Source organism: Garra rufa, chromosome 14 (assembly GCF_049309525.1).
Source record: "Garra rufa chromosome 14, GarRuf1.0, whole genome shotgun sequence".
Classification (NCBI taxonomy): Eukaryota; Metazoa; Chordata; class Actinopteri; order Cypriniformes; family Cyprinidae; genus Garra; species Garra rufa.
The window spans coordinates 2,915,590-2,942,332 of NC_133374.1; the positions used below are offsets into that span (position 1 = coordinate 2,915,590).

The following is a 26,743-nucleotide window of genomic DNA, read 5'->3' on the forward strand; positions in this document are numbered from 1 at the left end:
TCACATGATACTCACTGTCAATCAAAACCAGCAGTGTGTCGCTGTCCAGCTGATTCACCTGAACTCTGTCAGCGCAGCGGTTCTCTGACAAACACACAGAAAGAGATGTGTTAGACTTTCTGCAGGAGTGTGTGTGTGTGTGTGTGTGTGTGTGTGTGTGTGTGTGTGTGTGTGTGTGTGTGTGTGTGTGTGTGTGTGTGTGTGTGTGTGTGTGTGTGTGTGTGTGTGTGTGAGAATCCATACCGAGTCCAGTATCTGCAAACCATGATGTGTTTGAGTTCAGGTCGATGCAGTCCAGCTGAACCGGATGTGACGGACCGGATCCTTTGCTCACCCGGATATAAACCTGAGGATATTCCTGATCCGGAACCACCAACATCTCAAACATACGCAGCGGCGTCGGCAAAGGAAAGTCAAATTGCTGTGAGAGCAAACAGAGTACATGATAACACCATACTTAGGCTTTTTCTAAGTATAAGTCAAGTATACTTAAATGTCATTTTAAGTATATTTCTGAGAAGTACATAAAAAGTAGACTGAAAGTATACTTTCCTGTTTTAGTTGTATACTAATAACCAGTGTTGGGGAAAGTTACTTTTAAAAATAATGCATTACAATATTGAGTTACTCCCTAAAAAAGTAACTAATTATGTTACTTAGTTTAGCTTTTTATGGAAAGTAATGCGTTACGTTACTTTTTGCGTTACTTTTTAAATCTGGGCAGGGCTTGCTTGTTTGTTTTTAATATGAAAAGTTGTATTTTTGTCAAATGTAAAAGCCTTTTCACATCAAAAGCCTCAGGCTTAGAGAAAAGTAAATCTCCGTCTGTACAGTAGACCGCAGAAGAACAAATGTCAACTCTTCAGCAATAAAAAAAGGAAAACAAATGTTAGATTATCTTGAGTCATTTGTGCTTATTAGTATGGATGAATTGGATCATTGAAGTTTAATAAAACAGCATTAAATACATAAAGGATATTTGTATTATTTAACATATTTAATTATTGCCGGTTTGCATTGAATTTCAGTGTTTTTATTCATTTTGAAGAACTCTGTATCTGTTTTTTAGTGAGTGAGATGAATTAATGCATGTTCACATTTATTCTAGAACTAAAGTAACAATTTCTCTCAACATGGAGACAGGAGAGCTTTTAATCAATAAATGAGCAAAAAAGTAACTCAGATATTTTCTTGTCAATTAAACAGTAATGCATTACTTTACTAGTTAATTGGAAAAAGCAATATTATTATGTAACTTGCATTACTCGTAATGCGTTACCCCCAACATCTTCTTTTTTTGTAAGGGTGGTCTTTTCTGTTGTCTGTGAATGACTCAAAGATGACAGAAAACAAGACACTAATTATTGCAACACGCATTGTGAGAATAATATTTATAAGTGAACAGGGACGTGCTGACATTTGCTTGAGTGGATGGTGGGCGAGTGATCTGAAGTGAAAGGTCAGAGATGTTATTTAAAGTGATTGTGTTGCTCACCTTGATCAGCATGAACTTGTGCATGGGCTCATACCACTGCAGCAGAACCACACTGGACTCCAGCGCACAGCACAGAAACACACAGCCGTTATGAGCGTTATGAGCTGCAGAAACAATCGAGAGTCATTAGAGTGTTAGAGCCGTTTGTGTTTGATTTGGACTACAGGTTCTGGAGCAGTCAGAGATCTGGTTAAAGCAGAAGTGATGAGGATTTGCTGATCTCACCCACTGAACACGTCCTGCATCCCTTCGTGTCTGGGATCTTCGTGCTGATTGCAAACTTCCTGTTATGAGACGACGAGAACAGAGAGATTAGATTGAGTGTTTGTGCAAGATAGAGCGAGTGTGCATGAGTGAGTGTTTCTGTGTTCTTTGGTTTGTCTTTATTTGGGTCACTAAGTCTCAACAAAGTTCCGTTAAGAGTGATGGATGCTCTGTGTGTGTGGTTTCTCACTTTTCTTGCATGTGTGGTCGGACTCAAACACACATCGGTGAAGCTGTTAGTGCATCTGTTGTCTATTTTGTGTATTGTGTATTTTTTCTATATTGTAATTTCCTTTTATTCTGTTTTTATTAGGGGTTCAAGTGCTGAAAGTAGCGCTGAAATCCTGTTGTAATTGTTAGAATGGTCACGGATCAGCGGTTTCCAAGTAAAACTGATCGTGCAGATGAAACCGTAAGTCATAGAGACTTGAAACTTGTAGGGATAGTAGTTCTCACACCACTGACAACATCACTAAAGCTCAGCCTAATCGGCCTGACGGGAGCTACAGCCATCAAAAGTACAAATCACTCATAACTCCTCAACCGTCAGTCGCAGACTCAAAGGTGTCTTATGTTGATGGAATCCTTGGCTCACGCAGGACAAAATACATGTTGTTAGCCTGTTTTTAGCATGATTAACAAGTTACTAGCATGTTGTTAGCATGATTAGCATGTTTCTAACATGATTAACAAGTTACTAGCATGTTGCTAGCATTATTAGCATGTTGTTAGCCTGTTTCTTAGCCTGGCAAGCCAGACCCACATAAATGTAGGGTCTGGGCACTCTCCATAGACAGGCCTCAACCGGAGGGGTGGGATAAACGGTTGTCTTTCAAACTCCTCTCCACGCAATAGGATAGCGCTACAACCAATCAGAGACTTAGTCGGTCAGGTGACGTAGTCAGAGCGACGAAGATTTTTTAACAAAAATCAGTGCACTGTGCAGTCTGTCAGCTAAATAATAGACATAGATGGGCACTAAACCTTTAAAAGTAAACAAAAACATGCACAGACAAATCCAAATTACACCCTGCGGCTCGTGACGATACATTGATGTCCTAAGACACGAAACGATCGGTTTTTGCAAGAAAATGAACAGTATTTATATAATTTTCTTTTTACCTTTGATACAAACCCACGTCCATCTGTCATGAGCACGAGTTTAGCATATCTATGATTCGACTCGTCACATGTGAACGCGCTTTGATGTAGTATACGCAAACACCGAAAGGGGAAATATGTAAAAAAAAGTCCAGGATGAGTTTGCGCAAGCAAACGTAATCTTTTTCAGCTTTAAATGGGTTTGAACAACCAGGACAAGCGCAAGTAATTACCATTTTGAATAGCCGCTATATCCACAATCTCTTGTGCTGTGTAAACAATGAGTGTCGTATCCACGCCACAGATCGCTTCCGGTGTTTGCGTATTCTACACCACAGCGCGTTCAGATGTAACGAGCTCCTGCTCAGGACACATGGACGTGGCTGTGTATCAAAAGTAAAAAAATATATAAATACTGTTCAGTTTTCCACGCTTAATTCACGGAACCAGGAATTCATGTCTGACTGAACTTATGGTCGCAGGTCAGTCGTCATCATGTTAAGCCCGCCCACCGACTCGTGATTGGCCCGGTACATCTTGGATTTTTCGGAAATTTAAGTGAATTGAGAGTAACTAGACTGACCTTAGAAGCAAATGTAATTTGCTGCCGCTAGGGGCGCGTCTAGATTCTAGGCTACCTGTTTCTAGCATAATTACCAAGTTACTAGCACGTTTCTAGTGTGATTAGCAAATTCCTAGCATGCTAGCATGTTGTTAGCATTATTAGCATGCTGTTAGCCTGTTTCTAACGTGGTTAGCATGTTGCTAGCATTATTAGCATGCTGTTAGCCTGTTTCTAGTGTGGTTAGCATGTTCGTAGCATGTTTCTAGTGTGATTAACAAGTTACTAGAATGCTAGCATGTTGTTTTGGCATGAGTAGTATGTTGTTAACATGTTTCTAACTTGATTAACAAGTTGCTAGCATTTTGTTAGCCTGCTTAGCATATTGTTAACGTGTTTATAGCATGATTAGCAAGTTCCTAGCATGTTTGTAGCATGTTTCTAGTGTGATTAGCAAGTTACTAGCAAGCTAACATGTTGTTTTGGCATGAGTAGTATGTTGTTAACAGGTTTCTAACATGATTAACAAGTTGCTAGCATGTTGTTAGCATGCTTAGCATATTGTTTACGTGTTTATAGCATGGTTATCAAGTTCCTAACATATTTGTTGCATGTTTCTACTGTGATTAGCGAGTTACTAGCATGCTGGCATTTTGCTAGTAATGTTAGCATTTTGTTAGCCTGTTTCTAGCATTATTAGCAAGTTACTAGCATGTTTGTAGCATGTTTCTAGTGTGATTAGCAAGTTACTTGCATGTTGTTTCAGCATGAGTAGCACGATTCTAACATTTTTCTAGCATGATTAGCATATTGTTGACATGTTTCTTACATGATTAGCTTGTTGTTAGCATGTTGTAACGTGTTGTTAGCCTGTTTCTAACATGATTAGCAAGTTACTAGCATGTTGCTAGCATGTTTCTAGTGTAATTAGCAAGTTACTAGCGTGTTACTAACATGATTAGCATATTATTAACATGCTGCTAACATGACTAACAAGTTATTAACTTGTTGCTAGCATGATTGGCATGTTGTTAACGTGTTTCTAGTATGATTAATTTTGTGGTAATTTAGGATTTTTACAAAACCTATTTTCGCAAACTAGTCCTGGATTTTTCCTCCCAATCAGAACCGTCGCAAACGTTTGAAAGGGGCGGGGTCACTTTTAGTAAAATGCCTGTAACTCCTGAACAGAATGAGATATCTTCACCAAACTCAGAACACTTATGTAAGAGCTCAATCTGAGGAGCTTTGTCACTTGGTGGTGCTATAAGAGGGGGAAAAAAACATAAAAATGGCTATAGCTATGCCTGTTTCACTGACGGCCCCAAAGTAATTTGCAATAAATTGGCCACTGGGGGGCGATATCACATTTTTTAAAACATTGCACAGTTTTTTGCATCATATGACAGACTCCTCATTCTGGACAACTTTGCCTTTAGAACCACTGCTGTCAATCAAATCATTTGTTAAATGATTGAGAAAATGTAAAAAACACTTCAGTACAATTCTCTGCACTCTCTAGGTTAATAATTATCAAAAAAAATGTTGAAATGTACCCTTTTTGTCTGAATTTACCCCAAATCCTATAAAACCTAAAGAAAAACTCAAAAATTCCCATAACCTGGTGAGTACCTGGGACAGGTGACTCTAAACAAGCATGCAAAGTTTCAAGGAGATCGGTCCACAGCTGGCACTATAACGGTCAAAAATGTTACAAAACATAATATTTCTATGGTAAATTACCAGGATTTGCAAAAAAGTCTTGCTACATAATGCATACAATGTAACAAAAGGAGGCAGTTACCGTGGTAACAGTCTGTGCGTCGGCAGGGCAACGATGCGATGCTCTTTGCGTGTCTGTTCGTACAGCTCCTTCAGCGAGTGAGAGTGCAGCTGTGACGACTTTCCTGTTTCACACATATCAGTTTTTCAGCTTCATCACACACACACTGCCCATCATCATCATCATCATCATCATCATCATCACAAGAATGTGCTCCTCACCTGAGACGGACATTAAGACGCCCCCGATGGTGTACAGCCACACACACTTGCCCGGAAACAGCTGGGAAAGAGCAGAAGCTGATTAATGAGGAGTGAATGTGAGGAGAATGAATGATCTGGATGTGTGAGGGTCTCTCACCAGCTCCATAGTCGTCTCTGAACTGTTGAGGTTTAGTGTGAAGATCCCCTCATCCGCTCCGAAGATCAGGTGCTGATCTAAACAGAGGAACACAGCTGATTATGATACTGTTCACATTCTGAGCATGATCCGGCTGAAGATGACAGACTCTACCTTTAGTGGTGGGATGTTCCCATGAACTCGAGCAGTTGACCTTCAGAGGACAGCCGTGAAACACCTTCCTGAAGAAAATCTGTCAGATAGACACACGGCTGATATCAGCAACATCGCTAATATAATAGAATAGAATAGAATAGAATATATTCATTCGCAAAAACAGATAACTCATGTTGTTAACATGTTTTTAACATGATTAGCATGTTAGCATGTTTCTAGCATGACTAACAAGTTACTAGAATATTGTTAGCATGTTTTTAGCAGTATTAGCAAGTTACTAGCATGTTTCTAGCATGATAAGCAAGATACTAGCATTTTGCTAGCATTATTAGCATTTTGCTAATGTGTTTCTAGCATGATTAGCAAGTTACTAGCATATTGTTAGTGTTTTAGCAGTATTAGCAACTTATTAGCATGTTTCTAACAACTAACAAGTTACTAGGCTATCATGTTGCTAGCATTGTTAACATTTTGCTAATGTGTTTCTAACATGACTAACAAGCTACTAGCATGTTGTTAGCGTGTTTTCTTCAGTATTAGCAAGTTACAAGCATATTGTTAGCGTGTTTTAGCAAGAATTAGCAACTTACTAGCATGTTTCTAACATAACTAACAAGTTACTATCATGTTTCTAGCATGATTAGCAAGATACTAACATGTTGCTAGCATTATTAGCATTTTGCTAATGTGTTTCTAACATGATTAGCAAGTTACTAGCATGTTGCTAGCATAATTAGCATGTTAACATGTTTCTAGCATGACTAACAAGTTAACCATTTTGCTAGCATGATTAGCATTTTTTTAGTAGATTAGTAAGCTAGCATTTTTGTAGCATGTTTCTTGTGTGATTAGCAAGTTACTAACATGCTAGCATGATGTTTTTTGCCATAAGTAACATGTTTCTAGCATGATTAGCATTGTTAACAAGTTACTAGCATGTTGCTAGCGTGATTAACACGTTGTTCATGTGTTTTAGCATTATTAGCAAGATACTAGCATGATTAACATGTTGTTAGCATACTTTTAGCATTATTAGCAAGTTACTAACATGTTTCTAGCATAATTAGCATGTTGTTAGCATGTTCCTCGCATGATTAACATACTGTTAACATGTTTCTAACATGACTATCAAGTTGCTAGCATGTTGTTAGCATGATAGCATGTTTCTAGCATGACTAACAAGTTGTTAGCATGATAGCATGTTTCTAACATGATTAACAAGTTGCTAGCATGTTGTTAGCATGATAAGCATCATAGCATGTTTCTAATAAGTTACTAGCATGTTTCTAGCATGATTAGCAAGATACTAGCGTGTTGCTAGCATGTTTTTAACATGATTAGCAAGCTACTACCATGATTCTAGATGTTAGGCTTGGCTAGTGATAGATAGATAGATAGATAGATAGATAGATAGATAGATAGATAGATAGATAGATAGATAGATAGATAGATAGATAGATATTTTTAGGAAAACTGTCCAATCAGTTTGAAAAGATATAGCAACTCCAATCAGAGTAGAGTAAGAGTTGATCATTTTAGTCTCAGAAGAAGAAGAAAAATAAATTTGAATAGCATTTCAGTAAGTTGGCTTGAAAAATAATTAAACTGAGATTTGAAAAAAAAAAAAAAAAAAAATTGAATTATTAAAATTAATAAAATGACAAATTTAAAACATTTTCTAAAATTCTAATGAAATTTAAAATGAACAAAAGTATCACTGATTTTAAAGCATTTACAAATTGTACACTTCTGACTGTAATAATAAAATGTGATTTGTAAATTGATTTTCTTTCCTCAACAATGCAGTGTTGTCTCAGTGTGACTCATAATCAGGTGTGATTTATTCACAGTAATCAGAAGGAATCGGGGTCAGAACGTACCGGCGGTTTCTTGACCACTGGACTCACACACTCCACCGGATCCTGAACAAGAGTGAAACACACCAGAGTCAAACTGACCTGACAGCAGCCACACCACTAAACCTCACACATCATATCTGACTTCCTGTCAGAGTTCAAACCCACGCCTCTGACACGTGTGCAGATCAGAAGATACTCAATAAACCATTACAGGTTTCACACACAGTCTTCTTCATTAAAGGACATGAGGACGCACCTGAGGAGCTTGTCTGCGTCTTCTGTCCTTCTTAGGCGGAAGTTCAGGAGGCTGAAGATCTGCTGGAGGATCATTGTGGAAACTGGAGAATGCAGATGGATCTAGACACATAAACACACACAGGATTGTTATGCAGGTGGATCAGGAGAGAACAGAATGCATGTGTGTGTGTGTGTGTGTGTGTGTGTGTGATAGTAACCTGAGTTGACGCTGCGTACGGATCGTGGTCGAGGGACGGGTCGAGGTCGTGTGTGTGTCCCGCTGGACGTCCTGAATAAAGGTGGAGGAATGCTGATGCCCAGAGACTTACTGTGATCTTCCTCTGCTGCCATACTCTCCTCTGAACTACTGCGCTGCTTCGGCTGAACACACACACACAGACTTATATATATATATATATATATATACTTCCTCTCTCTATATATATACGGTCAAGCCCGAAATTATTCATACCCATGGCAAATTCAGACTTAAAGTTACTTTTATTCAACCAGCAAGTTTTTTTTTTTTTGACTGGAAGTGACGCAGGCTTCTCCCAAAAGATAATAAGACGATGTACAAGAGGCATCATTGTGGAAAAAACATATTTCTCAGCTTTTATTTACATTTGAGCAAAAAGTGGCATGTCCAAAATTATTCATATCCTTTGCAAACTGTCACAGTCTCTGGGGAAATCCAAAGTTCTATACCATTCCAAATAGTCCAAGCTGTTCTAAAGCATCCTAATTATCCTGATTGATTGGGAACAGCTGTTTTAATCAACTCAACAGGTGAAAAACAGAAAAACTAAAACAAAAGTGACACCTGTTCTGGCCAGGAGGATAGTGAGAGAGGTAAAAAATAATCTGAGGATCACCACCAAGGCCACACTGCAAAAAATTATTTTCTTACTTAGATTTTTTTGTCTTGTTTCCAGCCAAAATATCTAAAATATCTTGAATCAGGAAGGATTTTCTAGACAAGTAAAAATTATTATCTTGTTTTTAGTAAAAACAAGTCAAAATTAAGTGAGTTTTTGCTTAAAACAAGCAAAATAATCTGCCAATGGGGTAAGAAAAAAAATCTTATTTCAAGCAGACAACTAGATTATTTTTCTTACCCCATTGGCAGATTATTTTGCTTGTTTTAAGCAAAAACTCACCTCATTTTGACGTGTTTTTACTAAAAACAAGACACAAATTTTTACTTGTCTAGAAAATCCTTCCTGATTCAAGAATTTTTAGATATTTTGGCTGGAAACAAGACAAAAAATCTAAGTAAGAAAAGCATTTTTTGCAGTGCATCCTGATGAATCTGGGCTCTGCTGGTGGAACATCTCAAGGCAGACAGTCCAACAGACACTGAACACCACTGGGTTCCACAGACGCAGACCAAGGAGGACAACACTTCACCAGATAAGGCCTATGCAAATGCTCATCTGGACAAAGAAGACGACTTCTAGTCTTCTGTTTTATGGTCAGATGAAACAAAAATTGAATTGTTTGGTCACAATGATGTAGCCTTCATTTGGCGTCAAAAAAGAAAAGCCTTCAACCCTAAGAACACCATCTCCACTGTCAAACACGGTGCTGGGAACCTAATGTTTTGTGGGTGTTTTTCAGCCGGTGGACCAGGGAACCTAATCACAGTAAACGGCACCATGAAAAAGGAGCAATACATCAAAATTCCCAACAACAACAACAACAACAGGCAGTCTGCAGAGAAACTTGGCCTTGGGCACCAGTGGACATTTCAGCACAACGACCAAAAACACACAGCAAAAGTGGTGAAGAAATGGTTAGCAGACAAAAACATTAACATTTTGCAGTGGCCCAGCCAGAGTCCTGACTTAAATCCAATTGAGAATCTGTGGAGGAGCTAAAGATCAGGCTGATGGAAAGAGTTGGTGCTCATCGCTAAAGATGAATGGGCGAAAATACCAGTGGACACATGCAAAAAGCTGGTCAGCAATTATAGGAAGCATTTGATTGCTGTAATAGTCAGTAAAGGCTTTTCTATTGATTTTTGAGAAGGGTATGAATAATTTTGGACATGCCACTTTTTGTTCAAATGCAAATAAAAGCTGAGAAATATTTTTTTCCACAATGATGCCACAATGTACATCGTCTTATCTTTTGGGAGACGTCTGTGTCATTTCTGGTCAAAGAAAACTTGCTGGTTGAATAAAAGTAACTTTAAGTCAGAATTTGCCATGGGTCTGAATAATTTCAGGCTTGACTGGATGTATTAAGTTCTATTTTTGGCAACTTTACACCAAAAGTGAAATGAACAATCCTCAGACTGAACGAAATGCCTCTGCAACAGGAGAGCAGTCAGTCAATATGAAAACAAAGTAACTGTTACTTATTTGAAAAAGTAAATTTAAAAGTAATGTGTTACTTGGAAAAAAGTAATCTGATTACATAACTCACATTACTGCTAGATTCAATTTGAACCTTAAGCTAAAAACAGCTATTGCTCTAATATTGTGATCAACTTTAGATTTAGTCTGTGAACAGATGCAGTGGAGCGACTCACTTTAGGAGGAAGAGGAGGAGGAATATCATCGCTGTACTGCAGTGTGTTACTGAAGAGAAAAAACCACACACTCCATCAGATCTTCCTAATTCATGAAGACATTGATCTGTACTGTGGATTATTGGTGGCGTACTGTACCTCGCTGGTCTGTGGGAGAGAAGAAGAGGCACAATTAACCACAGATATCATTACCATACGCACAATCACAGCTCTCTGTTCCAGGAGAATATGACACAGGTATGCTTTATTAGCAGATGCTTTTATCCTAAATTCCTAGATTTTTGTTAAATTAGTTTTCTGTCTTTATTGATATCTTCCCTGTAGCTCAAACTGAAGGTCATGAGGTTGATTCCTATGGAAAGCGAGAGCTGATCAAAGGCATTGAATGCAACGCAAGTTGCTTTGGATAAAAGCATCTGCCAAATGCATCATTGTAGAATAAATATGAACAGATAGCGGAGCTATTGTGTGAAAAATATGATGCAATGACCAGAAACACCAGTCTGATGCAGGATGAACGATTACAAAACAGTGCAACTGGAATATATTTTTACTTACAGCTAAAATCATAATTAGTTTGACCAAAAAAAAAAAAAAAACTTGAATTCAGAAATACAGGTTGAACTAGTTTTGTTAATGTTAACTAAAACTGATCAAAATAATTAGTTAAATCAACTTAATGCATCTAAAATTCTAAAATGAAATATAAATATTAGATTAAAAATGTTTACATTTAGTATAAAATAAAATTTTAAATGTTGCCTGAGCAATTAACTGATATAAATCATTTTAGTTATTTAAAAAATTACTAAAACTAAATTGGAAAAAAGGAGAAGCTAAATAGAAAAAAAAACTGCACATAATAAATTTAAATTAAACTCAAATTAAAATGTACACTGCTGCTCAAAAGTTTGGGATCAGTAAGATTTTTAATTACTTAATTAATATTTTTTTAAAAGTCTCTTATGCTCATCAAAGTTCCATTTATTCAAAATTTTAATATACTTTAAAATATTATTTATTTTTATGATGCAAACCTGAATTTTCATCAGCCGTTACTCCAGTCTTCAGTGTCACATGATCCTTCAGAAATCATTCTAATATACTGATTTATTACTTTTATTATCAATGCTGGAAACAGTTGTAGCTGCTTAATATTTTTTTGGAAAAAGTTCCAAAAAACTGATAATAAATCAGTATATTAGAAGGATCATGCGACACTGAAGACTGAAGTAATGATGCTGACAATTCATATTTGCATCACAGAAATAAATTATGTTTTAAGGTATATTAAAATAGAAAACCACTATTTTAAATTGCATAAATATTTCATGATATTACAGCTTTTTTCTGTATTTTTAATCAAATAAACAGAGCCTTGATTAGCAGAAAAGTCTCCTGTAAAAAGCATTAAAAATCCTACTGATCCCAAACTTTTCACTATTTCTGTTATATTATTATAGTTTTTAATATTTTTACCTTTTTATTAATTTATTTTCCTAATGAGGATCTAGGTTCATATTTATAAAAATAAAACGGAAATAAAAATGCATTAATAAAAATGTCTAAAATACATAAAATGACTAAAACGAAAATTAAAAAGCAATAATATAAAATATTAAAGCCAATTCGAAATTTGTAATAAATATTATATTTGTATATAAATAATGCTAAAATAATGGAGAGAGTATCAGCACATTAAATGTCTAACTTGCATGCAGTAAATGCATAAATGATTTCAGAAGAGGAGATGAACTTACATTTCCACGTCGTCGTAATCATCATCCGTGTCCACGCTCTCATCCCTGTAAGAGTTTATCATTAGAAATCAGAAGAACATCAGCTTTATATTTCACATACTGCTGAATTAATGTGTTGTGGGCTCTGACCTTCTTCTGGAAATGATTGGAGGACTTGTCCACTGACCTCTTGACGACTGTAACTACACCAATCACATCAAAAAACACAGATGTTATATAATCAACACCATCTAGAAAGCATTACTGAACAAACATTTGCAAACAAAGAGATCTCATCAATACTTGTCTGTTTTCTGAAAGACAAAAACTGTGCATGTTCAAGTCTTTTGGTCAAAGCCAAGGTTTTTTTTTCCTTAGAAAACGTCCTCATTTTCAGCAGTTTTCTCTCAGAAGTTAAACACACACTAACCGTTCCTTCTGGAGACTCTCGTTTGCCAGCGACGGGTCTCTGTGTGTAAATCTGTTCCACTGAAACACACAAATCAGGTTTAGAATAATGAAATAACAAGTGCGTTTCTGTCACAAACACACACGAGAGTCTTACAGCTGATGTCTGAGTTTGTTCTCTCGGCCCGGTTGTGTCTGTTGATTGAGTGAATTCGTCTGAGTGAATGTGGGACAACCACCTGAAACAGACACAGAATCATTCATCACTGATGTGTGGAATCATTCATTCAACGGAGTCGTTCAAATCCCTGATTCTTTCGAGGAATAAACAAGCGACTGTCTTTATGAGTGAGTCACTGAATCATTCATTCAACTGAGTCGTTCAAATCACTGATTCTTTTGAGGAATAAACAAGCGACTGTTTTTATGAGTGAGTCACTGAATCATTCATTCAACTGAGTCGTTCAAATCACTGATTCTTTCGAGGAATAAACAAGCGACTGTTTTTATGAGTGAGTCACTGAATCATTCATTCAACTGAGTCGTTCAAATCACTGATTCTTTTGAGGAATAAACAAGCGACTGTTTTTATGAGTGAGTCACTGAATCATTCATTCAACTGAGTCGTTCAAATCCCTGATTCTTTCGAGGAATAAACAAGCGACTGTTTTTATGAGTGAGTCACTGAATCATTCATTCAACTGAGTCGTTCAAATCGCTGATTCTTTTGAGGAATAAACAAGCGACTGTTTTTATGAGTGAGTCACTGAATCGTTCATTCAACTGAGTCGTTCAAATCACTGATTCTTTCAAGAAATAAACAAGCGACTGTTTTTACGAGTGAGTCACTCAATCGTTCACTCAACTGAGTCGTTCAAATCACTGACTCTTTAAAGAACAAGCGACTGTCTTTATGAGTGAGTCACTGAATCATTCATTCAACTGAGTCGTTCAAATCACTGATTCTTTCAAGAAATAAACAAGCGACTGTTTTTATGGGTGAGTCACTGAATCATTCATTCAACTGAGTCGTTCAAATCACTGATTCTTTAAAGAACACGCGACTGTATTTATGAGTGAGTCACTGAATCATTCATTCAACTGAGTCGTTCAAATCACTGATTCTTTCAAGAAATAAACAAGCGACTGTTTTTATGGGTGAGTCACTGAATCATTCATTCAACTGAGTCGTTCAAATCACTGATTCTTTCAAGAAATAAACAAGCGACTGTTTTTACGAGTGAGTCACTGAATCGTTCATTCAACTGAGTCGTTCAAATCACTGATTCTTTCAAGAAATAAACAAGCGACTGTTTTTATGAGTGAGTCACTGAATCATTCATTCAACTGAGTCGTTCAAATCGCTGATTCTTTCAAGAAATAAACAAGCAACTGTTTTTATGGGTGAGTCACTGAATCATTCATTCAACTGAGTCGTTCAAATCACTGATTCTTTAAAGAACAAGCGACTGTCTTTATGAGTGAGTCACTGAATCATTCATTCAACTGAGTCGTTCAAATCACTGATTCTTTAAAGAACAAGCGACTGTCTTTATGAGTGAGTCACTGAATCATTCATTCAACTGAGTCGTTCAAATCACTGATTCTTTCAAGAAATAAACAAGCGACTGTTTTTACGAGTGAGTCACTGAATCATTAATTCAACTGAGTCGTTCAAATCACTGATTCTTTCAAGAAATAAACAAGCGACTGTTTTTATGAGTGAGTCACTGAATCGTTCATTCAACTGAGTCGTTCAAATCACTGATTCTTTCAAGAAATAAACAAGCGACTGTTTTTATGGGTGAGTCACTGAATCATTCATTCAACTGAGTCGTTCAAATCACTGATTCTTTCAAGAAATAAACAAGCGACTGTTTTTACGAGTGAGTCACTGAATCGTTCATTCAACTGAGTCGTTCAAATCACTGATTCTTTCAAGAAATAAACAAGTGACTGTTTTAGTCATGGAATTGTTCATTTAACGTTCGCTCAAAGACACTTATTTATACGAATTATTTGAGAAACTGAATCACAGATGTGTTCAATCATCCGAGTCGTTCAAAACACTAACTTTTTCAAGAAGAGTCACTGAATCATCCATTCAACTGAGTCGTTTTATGAGTGAATCACTGAATCATTCAGTCAACTGATTTTTTTTAGAGAAATAAACAAGCGACTGTTTTATGAGTGAGTCATAGAATTGTTCATTCAACCAATTTATTCAAAAACACAGAGTTATCTAAGAAACTGAATCACTGATGTGTTCAATCATCCAAGTCATAAAACACTGATTCATTCCAGAACTAAACAAGCAACTGACTGTCACTGAACTGTTCATTTAATCACACTGCTGGCTATGAGCAACAACTGAGATATTAAAGACTGAGATTTATGTTTTCCATGTGTGCGTGTACCTCCAAATCCTCGTCATCTGTGTGTAAACAGTCTTTGAGTTTCTCGGGGTGTCTGAGTTTGTCCAGCAGTTCAAGAGTTAACTCTTGCCTCAGAGACGGCTGTGTCACAAACAAGTGCTGAAACAAGATGTGAAACATATTCAGCTATAAACATACACACACACACATATGTCTTAAAACCACACACACGGCTGCCAAATGTACCGTCAGCATCTTTTTAGCACCGGGTCTCTTCTTTGGGTTCCTGATCAGCATGGACTTCACAAAGTTGTAGAATGTTGTCGACCTGAAATAAGACGAGCTGTCAGTGATCAGTTTGAGCTCAGACTCTGATGCTTTACTAAAGAACATCTCCGTCTCTCACCATTTGGATTTGTCTTTGAGTTTGGGAGGCTGATAGCCGCTTTTGGACATGAGGAACAAAACTCTGAGAAAGCAGAGAACAAACAGTCTTCAGTCTTCGTCTGAGACAAGGCACATTGATTTTAACAACGCTTTATAAAGTACAGATTAGTTCAAAGTACCTAACCCTAACCCAAGCCATCCAAGACTAGGAAACCAAAAAATCCTCTGGAGTAAATGGGTGTTTCTTCATCAGATTTGTAGAAATGTGTCATTCCATCAATGTCTCACCAATGGATGTGAATGGGTGCCGTCAGAATGAGAGTCCAAACAGCTGATCAACATCACAACAATCCACAAGGGATCCACACCACTCCAGTCCATCAGTTAACCATCATCTTGTGAAGACAAAAGCTCAAACAAATCCATCATTAAGATGTTTTTATGAGTCCATAATCCATAATAGCAAAGAAGTTACATCAAAATCCAGCCACATATTTGTTTAGAGCTGTTTTTGCTTGTAAACGTTGCTTGATCTGTGCAGATTTCTCTCCTGATTCAAACCAGACCACTTTTTTTAATAAGGATTATAGACCAAATGCATTTGTTATAAAATTATAAAATCTGAAATAAAATATAAATATTAGATTAAAACTTTAATTAAATTTTAAATATGTTGCCTTAGCAATTTGTAAAATTCTGAAAACTACAATGGAAAAGCAAATTAGAAATGTAAGAAATACCTAACAAAAATGTCAAAAGCAAATAACAAAAAGTGTAAAAATTAAGCTAAAATGAAAAATGCATATATTTCATTGTTTTATATACGATCACATGCTTCAGCAATTTCACCTTTTTATTCATTTATTTTCATCATGATCGACCTACACGGCAAAAAATGCTTTTCTTACTTAGATTTTTTTTATCTTGTTTCCAGCCAAAATATCAAAAAATTCTTAAATCAAGAAGGATTTTCTAAAGAAGTAAAAATTATTGTCTTGTTTTCAGAAAAAAAGCTAAAATTGAAACAAGTAAAATAATCTTTCAAGGGGGTAAGCGAAATAATCTGGTTTTCTTTTTGAAATAGGATTGTTTTTTCTTACCCTAGTATTGGCAGATTATTTTGATTGTTCTAAGCAAAAACTCACTTAATTTTGACTTGTTTTTTTCTGAAAACATTTTTTTTTTTTACTTGTCTAGAAAATCCTTGATTTAGGAATTTTTTGATATTTTGCTGGAAACAAGTAAAAAAAAATCGAAGAAAAGCCAAGTCAAGTCACGTCAAGCTTTATTGTGTGGGTTGATATTTATAAAAATTAAATGTAAATAAAAAAGAATGAATAAAAATGTCAAAAATGCATAAAATTACTAAAACAAAAATTAAAAAGAAAACTTAAAATTTAGTTTAGAGCTGTTTTGGCTTGTAAACGGTGTTTGATCTGTGCAGATTTCTCTTCTGATTCAGACCACCACACTTTTTAACTGGAGGAAGCTTTATTATGGATTACAAACTCAATGTATTTGAGTTAAAAACATCTTAATGATGGATTTGTTTTTTTCTTCTCCAGATGTTAACTGATGGAGTGGTGTGGATTACTTGTGGACTATTCAGATGTTTTTATCAGATGTTTGGACTCTTATTCTGACGGCACCCATTCACATCCATTGGTGAGACAGTGATAGAATGATACATTTCTACAAATCTGATGAAGAAACAAACTCATCCTAATCTGGGATGACCTGAAGGTGAGCACATTTTCAGCAAATGTTCAATTTAGCATGAATTATTCCTTTAAAACAGTTTAGTGTTGATTGAGTTCAGTGGTGTTTACCTGAGAGGATGAACATCAAACAGAGGCGGCTGTAGTTCTGCGAGCTCAATGGCTGTGATTCCCACAGACCAGATATCACACAACTCATTATATCCACCCTTAATCTCTACCGCGGCCACCTCCGGTGCCATCCTGTGGACAAACACACACTTAGAACCAGAACCACTGACAAAAAATAACAACGAATGCTCTCAGAATGATCAAAGTTATGAGCAGCAACCAGTAACGTTAATAGAACATCCTGTCATAGTTATCTGGTCTTTAATAATGTTCTCAAAACGTTAGCACAAAAACATCATTTACACATCACTCATGGAATGTTTTTCTGATTGGGACGTTCATCTACACTTTTAAAAATAAAGGTTCCAAAAGGGTGTTTTGCAGTGATTCCATAGGAAAACTTTGGTTCCCCAAAGAACCTTTCAGTGAACAGTTCCTAAAAGAACCATTTTGAAGAACATTGTAAAATCTAAAGAACCTTTTCTGCATTTGAAAGGTTTCATGAATGTTCAAGGCCAGTAGAGAACTTTTATTTTTAAGAGTGTAATATGAAGAACTTGTGAATAATTGTGAAAAAGAACCATTTCTACTTTGTGCAATGGAAAGTTTTAGTGTTGCAATGTTAAAGGTTCATTGCCAATAAAGAACCTCTTAGTAATCCACATTCCTGGATTACTAAGAGGTTCTTTTTGAAGAACATTTAAAAAATCTAAAGAAACTTTTTTTTGACTATAAAGAACCTTTTCTCTATTTGAAAGGTTCCTGGATGTTCAAGGTTCTTTACAGAACCATTGATGCCAATAAAGAACCTCTTAATAATCCAAATTCCTAAAGGTTCTTTATTGGCATCAATGGTTTTCTAAGGGACAAAAAGTTGTTTACGCTCTTAAAAATAAAGGTTTTTGCAGTGAAGCTATAGAAGAACCACTTTTGGTTCCTCAAAGAACCTTTCAGTGAACCGTTCCTAAAAGAACCATTTTGAAGAACATTTAAAAAATCTAAAGAAACTTTTTTTGACTATAAAGAACCTTTTCTCTATTTGAAAGGTTCCTGGAAGTTCAAGGTTATTTACAGAACCATTGATGCCAATAAAGAACCTCTTAATAATCCACATTCTTAAAGGTTCTTTATTGGCATCGATGGTTTTCTTCTATTCCATAGAAGAACCATTTTTGGTTCCCCAAAGAACCTTATAGTGAACAGTTCCTAAAAGAACCATTTTGAAGAACTTTTTTTGAAAATATAAAGAAACTTTTTTTGACTATAAAGAACCTTTTCTCTATTTGAAAGGTTCCTGGATGTTCAAGGTTCTTTACAGAACCATTGATGCCAATAAAGAACCTCTTAATAATCCAAATACCTAAAGGTTCTTTATTGGCATTGATGGTTTTCTAAGGAACAAAAAGTTGTTTACACTCTTAAAAATAATGTTTTTTGCAGTAGAAGAACCATTTTTTGTTTCCACAAAGAACCTTTCAGTGAACAGTTCCTAAAAGAACCATTTTGAAGAAAAATTAAAATCTAAAGAACTTTTAGAGTGTTGCTAATAAAGAACCTTTATTTTTAGACTGTATAGTGGAAAAAGGTTCTTTAGGTTATTAAACTGTTCTTGACACTATAAGGGAAAATGGTTCTTTTAAAGATTGATCACTGAAAAGATCATTGGGGAACCAAAAATGGTTCATCTACACTCTTAAAAATAAAGTTTCCAAAAGGTTTTTTTTGTTTTTGCAGTGATTCCATAGAAGAACTATTTTGTTTCCCCAAAGAACCTTTCAGTGAACAGTCCCTAAAAGAACCATTTTGAAGAACATTTTATTGGTTCATTGCCAATAAAGAACCTCTTCATAATCCACATTTCTTAAAGGTTCTTTATTGGCATCGATGGTTTTCTAAGTGATTCCATAGAAGAACCATTTTTGGTTCCCCAAAGAACCTTATAGTGAACAGTTCCTAAAAGAACCATTTTGAAGAACATTTTGAAAATATAAAGAAACTTTTTTTGACTATAAAGAACCTTTTCTGCATTTTAAAGGTTCTATGGATGTTCAAGGCTCTTCATGGAACCATTGATGCCAATAAAGAACCTCTTCATAATCTACATTCTTAAAGGTTCTTTATTGGCATCAATGGTTTTCTAAGGGACAAAACATAGTTTACACTAAATAAAGGTTTTTGCAGTGATGCTATAGAAGAACCATTTTGGTTCCCCAAAGAACCTTTCAGTGAACAGTTCCTAAAAGAACCATTTTGAAGAACATTTAAAAAATCTAAAGAAACTTTTTTTGACTATAAAGAACCTTTTCTCTATTTGAAAGGTTCCTGGATGTTCAAGGTTCTCTACAGAACCATTGATGCCAATAAAGAACCTCTTAATAATCCAAATTCCTAAAGGTTCTTTATTGGCATTGATGGTTTTCTAAGGAACAAAAAGTTGTTTACACTCTTAAAAATAATGTTTTTTGCAGTAGAAGAACCATTTTTTGTTTCCACAAAGAACCTTTCAGTGAACAGTTCCTAAAAGAACCATTTTGAAGAAAATTTAAAATCTAAAGAACCTTTAGAGTGTTGCTAATAAAGAACCTTTATTTTTAGACTGTATAGTGGAAAAAGGTTCTTTAGGTTATTAAAATAGTCTTGACACTATAAGGGAAAATGGTTCTTTTAAAGATTGATCACTGAAAAGATCATTGGGGAACCAAAAATGGTTCATCTACACTCTTAAAAATAAAGTTTCCAAAAGGTTTTTTTTGTTTTTGCAGTGATTCCATAGAAGAACTATTTTGTTTCCCCAAAGAACCTTTCAGTGAACAGTCCCTAAAAGAACCATTTTGAAGAACATTTTATTGGTTCATTGCCAATAAAGAGCCTCTTCATAATCCACATTCTTAAAGGTTCTTTATTGGCATCGATGGTTTTCTAAGTGATTCCAGGCATAGAAGAACCATTTTTGGTTCCCCAAAGAACCTTATAGTGAGCAGTTCCTAAAAGAACCATTTCGAAGAACATTTTGAAAATATAAAGAAACTTTTTTTGACTATAAAGAACCTTTTCTGCATTTTAAAGGTTCTATGGATGTTCAAGGCTCTTCATGGAACCATTGATGCCAATAAAGAACCTCTTCATAATCTACATTCTTAAAGGTTCTTTATTGGCATCAATGGTTTTCTAAGGGACAAAACATAGTTTACACTAAATAAAGGTTTTTGCATTTATGCTATAGAAGAATCATTTTTGGTTCCCCAAAGAACCTTTCAGTGAACAGTTCCTAAAAGAACCATTTTGAAGAACATTTGATAAATCTAAAGAAGCTTTCTTTTTAAGAGCGTATATTGGGAAAAGGTTCTTTAGGTTATTAAACTGTTCTTGACACTATAAAGGAAAAAATTGTCCTTTTAAGAACCGATCACTGAAAAGATCATTGGGGAACCAAAAATGGCTCTTCTACACTCTTAAAAATAAAGATTCCAAAAGTTCAACCATTTTAAAGAACTTTTATGTATTTTAAATGCTACTTGTTTCTGAACATTCAGAGAACATTCAAAGCTGACATTTCCATAATGTTTGAAAAAATCTAGTTAAAAAAGTAGATGTGTTGAATGTTTTTTTGAAAGTTTTTTACAACTTAATAGTCAGAACTCTCTAAAACAAGCTTAAAATGAGATAAAGAGATCCTGAGGTTCATCTCACCAGTACGGCGTCCCAATGAACGACATTCGACGGGCAAACGTGGCTGTGATTTGTGCCGAGATGCCAAAGTCGGCTGAGGAACAGAGGAAGACACAAGAATGTTAGACAGACAGACACATAGAGTGATATGGGTTTAAGGGCTTTCAGTCTTTCTACGAACCCAGTTTGACTTCTCCGTGATCATTCAGAAGAATATTTGCGCCCTGGAAAACACAAACTCAGAGTAACTGACTGAAATGGAAATGAATGGCTGTTGAAGTGTTTGACTTTACCTTGATGTCTCTGTGGATCTTCTTCTGTCCGTGAAGATAATCAAGACCCTGACAGAGAGAGCAATATTTTAAGTGTGCTGTGCTATAATGAAGTGATGTGAAGTGTGCATTTGAACATGAGGAGTCTGTCACCTGAAGCATCTCTCGACAGATGTAAGCGATCTGCTGCTCTGATAGAGGACCGGTCACTGACACACAAACACACGTCATAATCAGACACGTCAAACTCTTTAACTCACATTAAACAAACATTATCTGACTTACTGAACAGTGTTGCAGTCTAAAAAACAGTTACTTTTTCAAATAAGGAATGCCAGTTACTTTTTTTTCCCACATTTATTCACTGACAGCTCTGCTGTTTTTAGAATAACAGTGTAAAAAATAAAAAAATGTTAAAATGTAAAAATAAGTTTAAAAATATTAAAATAAGTAACAGTTAAATTGAAATAAATAGAATTAGATACAAATTAGATAACTACACCATCTGAATGCAAAAAGTATCTTCCTTCATTCTCAGAAAAAGTCTACACTGCAAAAAATGCTTTTCTTACTTGTTTCCAGCCAAAATATCTAAAAATTCTTAAATCAAAAAGGATTTTCTAGACGAGTGAAAATTATTTTCTTGTTTTCAGAAAAAAAAAGTCAAAATGATGTAAGTTTTTGCTTAGAATAAGCAAAATAATCTGCCAATGGGGTAAGAAAAAAATATCTAATTTGAAACAGAAAACAATTTTTTTTTTAAGCAAAAACACACTTAATTTTGACTTGTTTTTTTCTCAAAACAAGTAAATATTTTTTACTTGTCTAGAAAATCCTTGATTTAGGAATTTTTAGATATTTTGGCTGGAAACAAGACAAAAAAAATCTTTTTGCAGTGTAAAAATTGTTACTTTTTTAAATAAGTAACGCCAGTTAGTTTGTTTTCGCATTTATTCACTGACAGCTCTGCTGTTTTTAGAAAAACAGTAAAAATTCAAAAATGTTAAAATGTAAAAATAAATAAATAAAAATTTAAATAAGTAAAAGTTAGATTGAAATAAATAGAATGAAAAATACAAATTGGATAACTACTTGTTTCCAGCCAAAATATCTAAAAATTCTTAAATCAAGAAGGATTTTCTAGACGAGTGAAAATTATTTTCTTGTTTTCAGAGCAAAATAACAAGCAAAATAATCTGTCAATGGCGTAAGCAAAAAAATGATCTTATTTCAAACAGAAACAAGATTATTTTTCTTGTTTCAAGCAAAAGCACACTTAATTTTGACTTGTTTTTTCTGAAAACAAGAAAATAAATTGTACTTGTCTAGAAGAATTCTTCTTGATTTAAGAACAAGACACAAAATAAAAGTAAGAAAAGCATTTTTTGCAGTGTAATAATAGTTACTTTTTTTCAAATAAGATAACGCCAGTTACTTTGTTTTCGCATTTATTCACTGACAGCTCTGCTGTTTTTAGAAAAACTGTTTAAAAATGTAAAAATTAATAAATAAAAAACAAATTGAAATTAAAAATACAAATTAGATAACTACACCATCTGAATGCAAAAAGTATCTTCCTTCATTCACAGAAAAAGTCTACACTGCAAAAAATGATTTTCTTAGTTGTTTCCAGCCAAAATATCTAAAAATTCTTAAATCAAGAAGCATTTTCTAGACGAGTGAAAATTATTTTCTTGTTTTCAGAAAAAAGTCAAAATGATGTAAGTTTTTGCTTAGAATAAGCAAAATAATCTGCCAATGGGGTAAGAAAAAAATATCTAATTTGAAACAGAAAACAAGTTTTTTTTTTTTAAAGCAAAAACGCACTTAATTTTGACTTGTTGTTTTCTCAAAACAAGTAAATATTTTTTACTTGTCTAGAAAATCCTTGATTTAGGAATTTTTAGATATTTTGGCTGGAAACAAGACAAAAAAATCTAAGAAAAGCATTTTTTGCAGTGTAAAAATTGTTACTTTTTTAAATAAGTAACGCCAGTTACTTTGTTTTCACATTTATTCACTGACAGCTCTGCTGTTTTTAGAAAAACAGTAAAAATCTAAAAATGTTAAAATGTAAAAATAAATAAAAATTAAAATAAGTAAAAATTTGATTAAAATAAACAGAATGAAAAATACAAATTGGATAACTACTTGTTTCCAGCCAAAATATCTAAAAATTCTTAAATCAAGAAGGATTTTCTAGACGAGTGAAAATTATTTTCTTGTTTTCAGAAAAAAAGTCAAAATGATGTAAGTTTTTGCTTAGAATAAGCAAAATAATCTGCCAATGGGGTAAGAAAAAAATATCTAATTTGAAACAGAAAACAAGTTTTTTTTTTTAAAGCAAAAACGCACTTAATTTTGACTTGTTGTTTTCTCAAAACAAGTAAATATTTTTTACTTGTCTAGAAAATCCTTGATTTAGGAATTTTTAGATATTTTGGTTTGAAACAAGACAAAAAAAATCCAAGAAAAACATTTTTTGCAGTGTGAAAATAGTTAAGTTTTTCAAAACAGCTCTGCTGTTTTTAGAAAAACTGTTTAAAAATGTAAAAATTAATAAATAAAAAACAAATTGAAATGAAAAATACAAATTAGATACCTACACCATCTCAATGCAAAAAGTATCTTTCTTCATTCACAGAAACAGTCTAGCCTCTATATTCTGATTAAATTAGTTGTTCAAAGCAACATTTAAATATATAACACAGCTGGGGTGAAAGTGGACAGGGCTGTTTTTACAGACTAAAAATATTGTTATGACATGCAAGCGTCAAGCATAACAGGAAACTAAGATAAAAATAAAAACATGGGTGTGTGAGAGATACGGCAGGTCCTGTGTACCGTGGTAAATGTCCTGCAGAGATCCTCCACCGCAGTACTCCATACAGATCCACAGCTTATTCAGCCTACAACACACACACACACACGTTTATACTCATGTTCACATCCATTCATATGTTGACTGTGAGTCAAACACTCACAGATTTCTCAATCTCTCATTGTTTTTTCCAGATATGAGACTCATTTGAGTTTGATTCTGAATTCAGTCATAAACATTGAGAACTGATGCTGAATGACACGGCTTTAATGTATTAATAGACACTGAGGTACATAAACAGCCGTGTTACAGCAAGAGATTCCCCTGAATGTTTTCCTAATTAGTCAAACGGAGATTCGTGTTGAACAACCCTGGGTTTGTGATTTCCCAGCATCACTCTAATAGTGTTTTGCTGTTTTAAACTTTTCTCATTTTTTTGTTCATCCGTTGTGTCGTGAGCAGTGTTGGCGGTAACGCATTATAAGTACCACAAGTTACGTAATAATATGTGACCCTGGACCACAAAACCAGTCATAAGGTTAAATTTTACAAAACTGAGATGTATACATCATATGAAAGCTCAATAAATAAGCTCTCTATTGATGTATGGTTTGTTAGGATTGGACAATATTTGGCCGAGATACATCTATGAAAATCTGGAATCTGAGGGTGCAAAAAATCAAAATACGGAGAAAATCACCTTTAAAGTTGTCCAATTTAGGTTCTTAACAATGCATATTACTAATCGAAAATTACATTTTAATATAGTTACAGTAGGAATTTTACAAAAAAATCTTCATGGAACATGATCTTTACTTAATTTCCTAATGATTTTTGGCATAAAAGAAAAATCAATAATTTTGACCCATGCAGTGTATTTTTGGCTATTGCTACAAATATACCCCAGCGACTTAAGACTGGTTTTGTGCTCCAGCGTCACATATTACTTTTTCCAAGTAACTAGTAAAGTAACGCATTACTTTTTAATTGACAAGAAAATAATTTCTGAGTTACTTTTCCCCCATTTATTGATTAAAATCCACAAATTCTTTGGTTTTCCAGCATTTTTTGTGTATTTGAACCCTTTCCAACAATGACTGTATGATTTTGAGATGCATCTTTTCACACTGGGGACAACTGAGGGACTCATATGCAACTATTACAGAAGGTTCAAACACTCACTGATGCTCCAGAAGGAAAAAACATGCTTTAGAGCCGGGGGTGAAAACTTTTGAAATTAGACGATCAGAATAAATGTAACTTATTTTATCTTCTGGGAAACATGCAAGTATCGTCTGTAGCTTCTGAAGGGCATTGCTAAATTAAAAAATAATGATATTTAGGCAAAATAAGAAAAATGCAGACATCTTCATTCTGTTCAAAAGTTTTCACCCTTTGTTTCATGCAATTCATGCATGGTTTTTCCAATGCATCATATACTTTATATCTAGTGAACGAATTTCCAGTGTGGTTTGGTGTGTCACCTGATGTAACTGCCGTGATACGCCACGATGTTTCTGTGTTTGCAGCTCTTCACCATCACTATCTCTTGCTGAATGACAGAGAAATCGTCCTCTGTGGAGAACACACAGACTATGAGCAGCACATCAGCGCATTATTCACAGACAGGTCAACATCTCAGACTCAGCTCTTACCAGGCTCCATTTTGATGATTTTAATGGCTGCAAACTCTCCCTTCTGTTTACTGCGAGCCTGAAAACACACACAAACATCTTTGGTTTATCAATGTTTCAGTGCAAACTGTACGCACTGACAGTTCCCAATTTCACCATTATGACTCATAATTTCAACGGCAACTGAAAGCCGTAACCTCAGATTTGAATATTTAGTTGAATTAAAACCATACAAACGCTGCAAACCATAACAATGGACCCCATAATTATACTTCCTGGCAAAAGGTTATTGAAGATCACATATGAAACTAACGTTGCAAAAAAAAGCTTATCTTATTTAGATTTGTTGTCTTGTTTCCAGCCAAAACATCTGAAAATTCTTAAATCAAGATTGATTTTCTAGACGAGTAAAAATTATTTTCTTGTTTTCAGAAAAGCAAGCCAAAATTAAGTGATTTTTTGCTTAGAACAAGCAAATTAATCTGCCAATGAGGTAAGAAAAAATCTTATTTCAAACAGAAAACAAGATTATTTTTCTCACCCCATTGCAGATTATTTTGCTTGTTTCAAACAAAAATGCACTTAAATTTGACTTGTTTTTTTCTGAAAAAGATAATTTTTACTCGTCCAGAAAATCCCTCTTGATTTTTAGATATTTTGGCTGGAAACAAGACAACAAATCTAAGAAAGAAAAGCATCTTTTTGCAGTGTATTTGTGTCTGGTTTTTAGTCAAAATATAGATTTCTTAAATTAGGATGCATTTACTAGAGAAGCAAAAAAATGACATTTAGATATTTAGTCTTGTTTCCAAGTTGAAAAAACTAAATCAAGTCCATTTTACTTAAAACAAGATTCATTTATGTCCTTTTGCTTATCTAGTAAATGCATCTAAATTTAAGAATTCTGAGATATTTCGACTAAAAACAAGATCAAAATTGTAAGATAAGCCTTTTTGCAGTGTGTTTTCTTATTTGAAATAAAATGTAATTTCAAGTTATTTTTCTAAGTAATTAAGACAGAAATAGAATAAATTAAATAAAAAAATAGAAATAATTGCAATATAAATGTTCATTAGACTGGCTTGAGAAAGATGATGAGATGAGAAATTTCTGAACGCTACTCCTAGAGCTTTCAATCTAGAAGCACCAAACTCAGGCCAGCTCTTCAGACTGATCTCACTTTCAGTTTTCATCAAAATGAAGATTAAACATCATAACAATCCCATAGACTTACACTGACTAATGTTCAACTGATC

The 26,743-nt window shown here is 34.6% G+C and overlaps 1 protein-coding gene across 1 annotated transcript in view; it reads right to left on the minus strand.

Annotated features, from left to right (window-relative positions):
• The window catches only part of LOC141284552 (mitogen-activated protein kinase kinase kinase kinase 5), a 49,731-nt gene that overhangs the window by 5,664 nt on the left and 17,324 nt on the right, over positions 1-26,743 (minus strand). The window contains exons 2-27 of the mRNA XM_073817534.1: positions 25,509-25,566; positions 25,338-25,428; positions 23,877-23,941; positions 21,186-21,241; positions 21,054-21,101; positions 20,942-20,984; positions 20,782-20,854; positions 17,092-17,223; positions 15,282-15,344; positions 15,122-15,203; positions 14,918-15,034; positions 12,658-12,739; positions 12,476-12,581; positions 12,114-12,149; positions 10,354-10,402; positions 8,036-8,198; positions 7,837-7,937; positions 7,602-7,643; positions 5,719-5,797; positions 5,566-5,642; positions 5,427-5,487; positions 5,227-5,329; positions 1,721-1,779; positions 1,496-1,599; positions 244-421; positions 16-84 (exon numbers count right to left, since the gene is read on the minus strand). Of these exons, the coding sequence (XP_073673635.1) occupies positions 16-84; positions 244-421; positions 1,496-1,599; positions 1,721-1,779; positions 5,227-5,329; positions 5,427-5,487; positions 5,566-5,642; positions 5,719-5,797; positions 7,602-7,643; positions 7,837-7,937; positions 8,036-8,198; positions 10,354-10,402; positions 12,114-12,149; positions 12,476-12,581; positions 12,658-12,739; positions 14,918-15,034; positions 15,122-15,203; positions 15,282-15,344; positions 17,092-17,223; positions 20,782-20,854; positions 20,942-20,984; positions 21,054-21,101; positions 21,186-21,241; positions 23,877-23,941; positions 25,338-25,428; positions 25,509-25,566 (2,137 nt within the window). The remainder of the gene's footprint in view (positions 1-15; positions 85-243; positions 422-1,495; positions 1,600-1,720; positions 1,780-5,226; positions 5,330-5,426; positions 5,488-5,565; positions 5,643-5,718; positions 5,798-7,601; positions 7,644-7,836; positions 7,938-8,035; positions 8,199-10,353; positions 10,403-12,113; positions 12,150-12,475; positions 12,582-12,657; positions 12,740-14,917; positions 15,035-15,121; positions 15,204-15,281; positions 15,345-17,091; positions 17,224-20,781; positions 20,855-20,941; positions 20,985-21,053; positions 21,102-21,185; positions 21,242-23,876; positions 23,942-25,337; positions 25,429-25,508; positions 25,567-26,743) is intronic.